This window comes from Amphibalanus amphitrite, unplaced genomic scaffold (assembly GCF_019059575.1).
Source record: "Amphibalanus amphitrite isolate SeventyFive unplaced genomic scaffold, NRLGWU_Aamphi_draft 002123F_arrow, whole genome shotgun sequence".
Taxonomy (NCBI): domain Eukaryota; kingdom Metazoa; phylum Arthropoda; class Thecostraca; order Balanomorpha; family Balanidae; genus Amphibalanus; species Amphibalanus amphitrite.
Window position 1 is genome coordinate 41590 of NW_024883616.1, and position 10860 is coordinate 52449.

Sequence of the window (10860 nt, forward strand, 5' to 3'; positions counted from 1 at the left end):
GATACACCCTTGGTCGTATTTTTGGGCATTGTCTGACTCAGTCGCTCCCAGATGATGAGACTCGAGTCGACAGTGTCGGAAAATTTCTCAGAGACTGTGAGTCACCCCCGACGCGCCAGCCAAGATCACTTGGTGTCTGCCCCAGCTGAGTCACCACTCTGGAATCCGGGGAGGGGAGAGAGTTGAGAGCAGGGCAGAGCGGGGGGCAGACTGTGGCCAGAGCCAGAAGCTGAGGGCGACGGCGCTGGGTGGGGGAAGGGGAGGGGGTTCCGCGGAGGTCAGTCTATTTGGCGCCCGAGGCGGCTCGCCAGTCGAGAAGCTGAGGTCGCGGTGGCGGGTAGTCGCTGGTGAGAGAGAGGTCACAGCCTGCCCCGAGGGCATCCGGAACCAGGACAGAGGCGCAGCCAGGCCAGCGGAACAGGTGGGCTTCGGGTCAGCAGAGGCAGAGACAGGGTCGAGACTGGTGGAGCCAGGGCCTTATCTTACCAATGCCGTGAATGGAATATGGTAGCACTGGCCGCAGTTACTGGCAATAATATCAACAGTTTTAAATGGCATGAATGACTATGAATATTGTCAGAACGAATGAATAAATGAATGTGGAATAGTTAAGAATGTTAACAAATGCCGTAAATATGCATTCACGTTATTTGATAAGATAGGGCTCAGGTTAGCAAAACAGAAAACCTCGAAGTCAAGACAGAAGCGGATGTAGAGTAGCGAAACAGGTCAGACTTATCGTCCGACTCAAAATAATAACGAATCGCACCTGATAACTTATCAATAAATGTCAGCAGCAAGGGCATACAAACAAAGCAGCACAGAATCAGACATTCTAGAAGTGAAACAGCAAAAATTTGTCACGTGTCATTTTGAAATAATATTGAGACAATAGGCTGCACTGAAAAAAGTTGAATTGCCGCTGGAGCTGAAAGATCTTTGAGCTCATGACAGTTTTCCATGATTTATTTATTTACATGAAGGCCGTGCAAATTTTTTTTCAATCAATTCTTCGATTCCGTAACGTGCCTGCGATCCATGAGATCAGGTACTTCTTGCTGATGCAGGGCCGACTTTGCGTTACTTGTCGGACTACCTGTGTCAATTGACGGTCGTATCAGCTACCTCATCCATACCTCCACCACGAATGCACCGATTTTCTCCACCTGACGTCATTATGACGTCACTAACAGTGTGTCTCTGTCGATCCGACAGAGACGGCCAGCATGATGGTTCTGGAACCGGAGCCCCGGCCACTGCAGTCGGTGTGGCCGCCCAAAGATTACAGCCGACCCCAGCCGCCTTCATTTTTCACTCGCATTCCAGGTGAGATTCAACGATCACGCTATTGGCTGGGCTATGGATGACGTCATTGAGGTCTAAAACGAGCTGGCGCTGTTTATTTATGCAACGAGTTCCATTCCAAAATAAATGCTAAGTGCTTACCATAACTCTAACACTTCTAACCATAGTTAGATTAGAAGTGGTGACGATTACATACCGATTTTAGGTAGAATGAAAATGAAATTTTATTTCACTGACAGGATAACCATTTGTCTTGAATATCGTGTTCCAGAAAATGAATGTGTCAATTTGTTTTTAATGCCCTATCAATGCAACAATTTTATTACGCTATTCAGCACAACATTTACCTCATATTTAGTCTTGTTTCATTATCCAGCTCTATTTCACAAAGTAATGTCCAGATAAGTTTCCTTTGTGCAGCTACAGTACGTAAGTCGCGCCGAAATAATCTTTCAAAGTCCACCACAAAACAAAGCCGGCAGATGCCGGTATCATCTGGATCTTGTGTTCTCTAGAAGCTCGCAGCTCAGCTGCCCGGTGCCCCTCTAAATTTATCGCCGTATGACGCGTGTGTCAATCGTTCTGGTTGCCAGACGTGATGTCATGTTGGTGCAGAAACCCAGTTCAAGCTGGGTTGCCAGCTGGCAAACATACTGAGACCGTGATTCACGGAAGGAGAGTGGGTTACCGTGTCTGAGCCGGGGAGGATCTAGAACAAATGGAAGACCGAATGATTTATTAACTGGATAATGATATGGGAACGCGAGTCTTCCCGTACCTTTAAGAATTGTGATGCTATAGAAAATAGGAATGGTGGCATCACAGCCTCCAAACAGTTGCTAATGACTAAATATGGTCATTAATCGGTGAAAGTCTGAAAGACATCCTTTAATGCCTATCGGGCATCAAAAACTGGGAACAAAATCATAACAGTTCATCGACATTTGTTTTCAAGGATTCACGCAGCACCACTAGGGAATTTTATTCACAGCACAACCACTTAGTTTACCACATTTCCCAGCGTTTTTTTTTTTTTTTTTAGGATGTCAGCATCCGTCAATGCTCCGTTATTTTCCGGCGCAACACATAATAAACCACTCCACGCACTGCCATAATCACACACAGTAGCGCCGTGACCTCACTCAGCGAGCTCGCTAGCACCGGAAAACCCCAGTAGTCAGTAACCAGACCACCGCACACCGGGCCGAGCATGTGCCCCAGAGAGTGAGCCGACCCACACAGGGAGGTCAGCAGTGCGTGACTGTGTAGATCGTTAGGCAGACCGCTAGACACCAAGAGACGCACGAGAAAGGGTAGGAGGGACATGTAGGCGCCTGACTGAAATATTTCTCGGAGTGTCATCCCCACGCCGAGAAGCAGACGGGATGGTTGAAGACCGAGAAGAGATGACGGTGGGATGAGCAGAAGGCCCAGCGCAGTCGGCGCCAGACACACAGCCTCCAGTAAGAACGTGTTGTCGGTGCAATCCGATAGCCGTCCCCACATTGGGCTGAAGAGCGTGTATCCGCCAAACGATCCCATAAAGAAGAAGCTAAGCTCCGGAAGCTGCATGTTGAGCGTGTCGAGCGCGTAGGGCGCAATGGTGTTGTCGATTGCATTCCAATTCACGGCCGCCAAAAAAGATGTCGCGAAAATGAGCCAGCTGTCTGCGTTGGTGAGCACGAAGCCCAATCTGTCGCGGTAGGTTGTCGCTTCGACACTCTTCTTCGTCGTGTCAGCATGGTCTGTTAGGGGCGGCATCAGGAGCAGGCTGACGGCAGAATTAGCGACCAGTAGTGCGCCGAGGGTATAGAACGGCGCCCCGTACCCACCAACCGAGTACATGGCTCCACCAAGCGCCGGTCCCAGACACAGACCTCCTCCATACATCCCTTCCACGAGACTCATGGCCGAGTTCATCCGACGCGAAAACTGGTTGATGATGATTGAGCGCACTGCTGTCAGCACCGCGGCCGAGCCAACGCCCTCGACGGCTCGTAGTGTCATACTACACGCCAGGAACGTCGTCGAATTATCCACGTAGATGAGCAGACCGTACACCACGGTAGTAGCTCCCGCTAGTAGCAAACCAAGCCTGTAGAGCCTCACCACGCCGACCCGAGGCGCCAGCCAGCCCATTGCCACGCCATAGGCCGTAATCGCCGAGCGATTACGGCTTGGCGCCGACCCCGAGGCGCCAAGCCGTAATCGCCACGCCATATGTGGAAGGCTTTTGGTGTCAATACATACATACATACATACATACATACATACATTGCCCAGAATCCCACTGCAAGAGAAAGCGCAAAACAGCTGTAGACTGAGCTCGATGAGGCGTTGTTGAGACCGCGGCGATGCGCCTCGTGTGTGATGAGTAGTATGTGGGCGTTCGAGCAGCCGGCAGTCAGCAGGTAGCTAGCCGAGAGACAGATCAACAGTCTCACCTGAGACCAGGTGGTAGGTGCTGACGGAGCACTTGAGAGCCCATCGGTGGTAGGTGGAGAGGTGCCGCGTTCGGAATCAATCTCTTTGCTTCTTGATAGCTCTTGTTTTTCCGGTGCAATGCTCTCCCGAAAGTACGATTTTGCATTTTCTTGCGTCGATGTCGAGAGCAATAATGACTTCTCTCCGTGCTTTTCGAACCAACTGTTGGATAAATGTTTTGAGACCACCATGGTTCTTCAACGTTGAACCACTGTCTTCGTAACACTGATACCTGACAGTACGGCCTTAGAAAGACGAGTGGCAGCTACTCGAGGGGCATATTGCTTTTGTTTTGCCTCCCGCAGTGGCGAAAACTGTTCACAGATGTTCGGTCATACGGCACAACATACCTCAAGTGCTGCACCTCCAACGGGCAGACTCATTTCCTTGCCAGTTGGCGGATGCGGTTTAATGGGAGTCACCACGCTCACCATTGTTCTCTGACCAACTGACCTTCCCGATTCCCGTACGGAATTGGCCGATACAAGGCGTACGCGTCAGCTTTTTTACGGAACTCGCACACTTGCTGTGTCTAGAATCAACAGAAGAAGAGCTATGCGAGCTGCACTTGTGTGTGCAGACATTTTGAAGAGAGCCTGGAAAAAGTCTGAGAATTACCCCGATAGCCTGATGGTTTGGTCAGACTGGAGGATTAAAAGAGTCCAAGAGGGATAAGTACTTACCTCCGATATACTCCAATTTATCCTAAACACACGTCAATTTTCCTGAGCAAAAAAAAGACTTAAATACAAAAGAAATGTTCGTCTTCCTGATGAACATCAGGTCCTCAATCAAGAAAACTGTTTACGATCGCTGTATTTATCATGCGGCCGTTGTAGTCACTTGTTTTTCAATTGCATGCCTTGTGTGCCTAAAACTTGTGCTAGGTCCCAAATGAGTTCATCTAATTTAAGTTCAACTATTGTCATGATCTCTGTTGATCTGCTGATCAATCGTTTACATCTGAAAAATATGAGAACTGGAATGTATAAAACAAATGCATTGCGATATATACTCTTTTCAACATGTTTATAACCCGAGATCGTTAGAGAGCGTCTAAACGACTGTTTCCCTTGCAGTACAACGCAGGCTAATTATACCACGGGTGCTAAGTTTAGCGGGGCTGTAGCCTGGACGTTTTTCGAACACCTGTTCCCTGGTTTTTTACTTAACTCTCGGATCTCGTCCAAACACTGCACAGCGTTTGCCAATTATTGTGAAATCGTCCTTCACGAGTGTTCGTGCATCATCAATCTCAACCTTGTTGAAACAGTCTAATTTTACTGCGTGTCAATCTGTTCTCCATTGATCACCCTTCTATGCAGTGGAAATAGCAATCAGCTTCTCGTGAGCCAACTCAACTTATGCACATTATTTACTCGTAGTCATACGTGCATTTCATTTTTCAATCTCGTCGAGAAATGAAATGATAACTAATCTGAGAGAAAAAATCTAGAAATGGGCCGATCTTACAATAACTTCAATAGATAAAACTTGGAAAATCATCGGACAAGAAATATGAACGAAGTAAGTTATGCAAAACAATTCCGATCTCTGGGGAATTGAGTGAATTATGCTCAAAACAAACATTGCTTAGCAAATACCTTGGTACAAGGTTCCAAATACAGGTACCTTTTAGTTTCCATGCGTAAAAATATCATTAAAATCCAAACGTCACCCCGCTTCCTCAACAAGAGTCTCCACTGTGCATGAGGTGACTTCGCGACCGGTGATGGCTCGGCTCCACCCGCAATATCATGTTTGTGTTCATTTGTGTTTCTTAGAGAGGCGGGCGATGGGTCGGGTCCGGCTGGCCGTGTTAGGTCATGTTACGACTGTCCAGTGACCCTGGTATTATGCTTTTTTCAGAGGCCGACAGGACAGTAGCGTGGCCGCCTAGAAGTGAGGTTAGTATCAAACAACAACCCTGGGGACAATTAATTATGAATTAGTTATTTGTTTGGTATTTCTTACTGTAATGCTTCTTACTTTTCTTACTTTGACTATAATGCTGTTAAATATTAACCCGCGCCGGGCCGGTGCTCTGAAATTCCGCGCCGGGCCGCGGGGGGGTGTTTGAACACCCCCCCCCCTTCTAACTCGGCTCCTGGGCCACGTAGCGACACGCGGTAAGCGGCAATCGAAAGAACGTCAAAAATAAGGACGAAAACACTTCAGTCATTTTTTGGGTCAGGTCAAAGGTCAGGTCACCAGAGGTCACCAAAGGTAAAATGTTGACTATTTCAACATTTTGGAAACTGCCAACGGCTATCTCGGGAACCGATAGAGCTACAGCGCCGCAAAAAGCGCATTCGATAGCCCTTTTACAGACCTTTCTGAGTAATGTTCTCAGATTTGACCTCAGGTCAACGGTTCAGCCTCCAGAGGGCAAAAACTCCAAAAATAGCCGTTTTTACGAAAAACGTTTTTCGGCAATAACTTTTGACTCAAAAGAGCTATGACATTACTTTTGCCAGCATCGTGTTCCTCTCGTCGAGACGCGTCGAATGAACTATAATTTGACCTTGAAAGGTCAACTTGAAAATTTGACCTCAGGTCAAGGTCATGACCCGACCGGAAAAGGTCATGTTGCATATCAGTCGATCCGCAACGTCGCGCCAAACACATCTAAGACGTTTTCAGCGCTCTAGCACGCCTCTATCAGAAGTTATCATCGAAAAACTGTTAGATTCTGTTCGTGACCTGAGATGACCTCGGGGACATAACGAGGGGTCACAGTTGCCATTTTCTGGTTCAGTGTGTCTATTTTATCTACATCTCGGTGTTTGAGAGTGTCTAGAATAGCGTTCGTGCAAAACAGGCGTTTTTCAACTTTCTCCCATTGACTTATAATGGAGAGGCCGCAAAATTGACCTGACCTTAGGTCACCGATATCAAAATTCCGAGATATACATTTTATAGATAGTGTTGCTCTAATCAATCGCTGAAAGTTTCAAGGCAATCGTTCAGTCGGTGTAGCTATGACGAGCATTCCTATTTTTCTGAGGTGAGGTCACTTGGCGTGACCTGGTGACCTGACCTAAGGTGACCTGGGTCTGAAATTTTCACAACATGTGCGGAAAAGATGCACGAACAGGTGTGCCAAAAACGGCGGCGCTCCGCGCCGCCGTTTTTGAGATATCTGCGAAAAACCGCAAGGGGGGTGTTCAAACACCCCCCCGGCCCGGCGCGGGTTTAATTTCTATAGATTGCCTCAAAACTGTAAAGGATTTATTTTTAGATCTCCCGTTTTTCAATTCTAACACGCCTCCTTTTTCGTTTTCAATAAAAAGGAAGCATATTACAACAATAAACATTTTCATGCTATTTCGCAGTGCTATTACGCAGTGGTTTTAGTGGCTATGTTATAAAATTCCATTTTTCGTACAATGGATGTTGGAAAATGACCATGTTTAAACACGTGGTTTTTCCTTTTAATTATGATTGCAATCGTATCGAATCACATCATCGTAATTGTAGACAACTAAGTCGGACAATTGAGTCGTATTGCTGATGTGTGACACGAATGGTAATTCGCACCTTTTATGCATGTTTATATTCCAGAGTGATTCGAGATCGTCGTCCTCGTGCAGCGGTCGCGGGGACCCCATGCAGACGGTGGCCCTCAAACAGGAACTGCCAGTCAATCAGGAGCAGGCGCCGGTCAGTACACAGGGGTTCTCAAACTAGAACTGCGTGGCGGGAATTACGATCAATTAAAAATAGAAATAGTACAGGTTACGTGGAAAGCGGTCATAAAAATATTACATAAGATGTCCCGTTCGGGTTTCATTATAAGAAAACATAGAATCGCAAAGTGCAGTGCTTCATACAAAAGAACACATCCATGACAGCGCGAAACACCATATGAGGCATTATTTGCAGAATATACATATCGAACATTACGACACGCTTATATTTAATTGACCTCTTTAGTCTCTCCTCTGACCTTTTTGACCCCACACCTGACCTCTTTGGCCTCTCTTGTGACAGGTATACCCGACCCAGCCGGTGGTGACCGTTCTACCACGGGCCCGGGGTGACCTCAAGTGGCCCCCTGAGGACTGCCAGGCCGCCACCCCGCCCACCCCCGCCCGCATACCAACCCCGAAACTCAGCAGGAAAAATCAGCCGCGTAAGTACAGTGACACTAGGTCTGAGAAAACTGACTGGTGGTTGTCTTGAACATAAGAATAAACATAAACCAGAGGCCTAAAGTTATGTTAAAAATGCCAAGGGTAAAAATATTGAAAAATGATAAAACTTGGACGAAAGTAACGGAGAGAACTTCCCCGATAACACTGACTTTGGACTCTGACGCTAATTATGGATTCTGGTACTGACTTCAGACTCTGACACTGACTATGGACTCTGAAACTGACTGTAAACTCTTGCCACTGACTCAGACTCTGATCACTTTGGACTCTGACGCTGACGCCGACAATGCATTCTGACGCTGACTTTGGACTCTGACTTTGACTTTGGACAATGACTGAGTCTGACGCCGACTATAGGCTGTGAAGCCGTCTTTGGATTCTATACATAAGACGCTGGACTCTGCAATCTCTCCCGTCCAGTCTGGCCGCGTTCTGGACCGGTCTGCGGCCGGTGCCAGACGCCCTCGTCCAGAACGGGGGCTGGTCGTCGACCAGAATAGCCCGGCACCCCGCTCCCCCCCCCCCCCCCCCTCCTCCAGCAGGGGAAGGCCACCACCGAGTAACCAACCACCTGCAGAGGAGAGCCGAACTCGGTCACTGGCATCGCTGGCCGCTGGAAATACATGGAAAAATGACATGAAAAACCAAAACTAATTCAATGCTACCTGATCAGTCATATGGTGAAAAAAGCATTCAGACCCCTTCAAAATCTGCCTTCATGACTTATAACTGCCTTTACGACTTAGGAATACTGTCCTACTGTATTCTGTGTATGTCTGTTGCTGTGTCTGTTTCGTCAGTCGGTGTCTACTACTGTTCTGTTTCTGGCTTAGCTCAGCTGTTTTTTTTTATCCATCGCTGCCAACTCTCAACGTGCCTCTCTCTCTCTCTCTCCCTCCCTCTCTCTCTCTCTCCCTCACTCTCTCACTCTCTCACTCTCTCTTTCACTCTCTCTCTCTCTCTCTCTTTCCCTCTCTTTCTCTCTCTTTCTCTCTCTCTCTCTCTCTCTCTCTCTCTCTCTCTCTCTCTCTCTCTCTCTCTCTCTCTCTCTCTCTCTCTCTCTCTCTCTCTCTCTCTCTCTCTCTCTCTCTCTCTCTCTCTCTCTACATTCTTTCTCTCTGACGCGCTGCTCTCTCCCCACAGAGGGTTTCCGTGGAAAGGAGCTCCCCAACAACTACACCGGTTACCGGGTGGCCCCCGGCGTTCTGCATATGTCGCCGGACGCGGCGCGATACATTGCCGACCGCGGCACCCAGTTCTGAGACACTCAGTTCTGAGGCACTCAGAGGTCTGAGACACTCAGTTCTGAGACACTCAGTTCTGAGACATTCAATTCTGAGACACTCAGTTCTGTGGAACTTAGGTCTGAGACACTCAGGTCTGAGAAAGGTCTGAGACAGGTCTGATACAGGCCTGAGGCAGGTGTGAGGCAAGGTCTGAGACATTCAGTTCTGAGACACTCAGTTCTGTGGAACTTAGGTCTGAGACACTCAGGTCTGAGAAAGGTCTGAGATAGGTCTGAGACAATCAGAGGTCTGAGAAACTCAGTTTTGAGGCCCTCCGAGGTCCCACCAGCGATCGGAGACAACGCAGAGACGTCATTGATACAGCTACAAGGGCCGAAAGGATTGAAGCACGTTCACAGTTAGAAAATAGGTCTTCTGGTGGTAAACCATAAATGCGGAAGTTCCAAGAGATAAGCTGAATGAGTCATAATACATCACCTCTGCAGGCCTGAGTGACGTGAAAAACGAAATGACGTGAAAACGTTAATAATGTGTACGTATGTGTAGTAGGTTGCCACCGTGACAGAAAATATTCGTGAGATAAATTCCTGTGCGCTATAAGTGGTAGTTTGGCGTGAGCTCTGCGCTTCTTCACAAACCTGCTAAGTAAATGGGTTTGTGACTGACGCTGTACTGAAGACTCAAAGAGCGACTGTTGTACTTTTGTTACTAATGAGCGGTGTTCGTCTATCAATCAAACTCACATGTAACGTGTAGGATGTGTGAGATGTGGCTGTGTCCAATGTAAAGAACAAGGTGGAAGGAGTGAAGGAGAAAGAAGACATAGGAGTAGACGTTTATTTGGTCTTTGTAAAATCAGTAAATGTCAGAAAACCGCTGGGAGCTTGCTACGCTGACCTACCATGCCAATGCTCGAAGGTCAACTTCTTCAGGTAACCTAACTGCTTATCTGGGCTTTATTAAAGTTATTTGATTAGCTTATGTGCTCAATGTGTAAGTTTCCTTCGAGCAAGTTCTCTTTATCATTTTATTTTACTTTTATTTTTGTATTTATATCTATGATTTCCTAACATCAAGGGGATAATTCTGTTTTATTTGTAGAAAAACGTGTCACCACAAATCCTATAGTAGATTTATTCGCATGCTATATGTTCACTAGCTTAAGAAATAAACTAAAGCTTCAGTAACTGAAAAACGATATTTGAATGGCGCTGGAGAGTTAAGCTGATACGGGTCAACGGAACTAGAGTAGATACATGCGCTATGATGCTTAATTTCGACAAGGATGATGTTTCACATCGACCGCACTAGCCCACAAATATGCTGTCGGACGAAAAAACACAGACCATCACGAAAAGAACAGGAAGCTTATTCTGATCGGTTCTTATCGGAGGAGTCAAGAAGATGACGTTATTGAGCCTCTGGAAGTTCATGAAAAGACCGTTGCGCATGCTGAACACAATGGTTTTCGACGACCTTCTGTACGTACTTACAAACCAAGGCCGTATAAGAGACAAACAGTGGATCTAGTAAGGATCTCCAGACGTAACTTTGCCGTTGAGCCTTAGTCGAGTCTATGTCAAATCCAAGGAGAGGTCAGTACCGAGCTGGGCCCGGTGGGGAGGTGGGGAGGGGCGAGGTCACGGTGCGGGTGACCTGTCAAACAG

The 10860-nt window shown here is 47.2% G+C and overlaps 1 protein-coding gene across 1 annotated transcript; it reads left to right on the forward strand.

Annotated features, from left to right (window-relative positions):
* The first annotated feature begins 276 nt into the window (after positions 1 to 276).
* Positions 277 to 10380, forward strand: LOC122376398 (extensin-2-like). Its single transcript, XM_043356258.1, has 6 exons — positions 277 to 421; positions 1216 to 1326; positions 5659 to 5696; positions 7354 to 7452; positions 7783 to 7924; positions 9090 to 10380. The coding sequence occupies exons 2-6, from the start codon at positions 1227 to 1229 to the stop codon at positions 9206 to 9208; spliced, it is 498 nt and encodes a 165-aa protein (XP_043212193.1). The 5' UTR covers positions 277 to 421; positions 1216 to 1226; the 3' UTR covers positions 9209 to 10380.
* The last annotated feature ends 480 nt before the right edge of the window (positions 10381 to 10860 follow it).

Excerpts from the sequence above, each read along its gene's own strand:
- LOC122376398 (XM_043356258.1), top strand. The coding sequence starts at position 1,227 with ATGATGGTTCTGGAACCGGAGCCCCGGCCACTGCAGTCGGTGTGGCCG. Across the intron at positions 1,327-5,658 it reads ATTTTTCACTCGCATTCCAG|AGGCCGACAGGACAGTAGCG; the intron begins GTGAGATTCAAC and ends TGCTTTTTTCAG. Across the intron at positions 7,453-7,782 it reads TCAATCAGGAGCAGGCGCCG|GTATACCCGACCCAGCCGGT; the intron begins GTCAGTACACAG and ends CTCTTGTGACAG.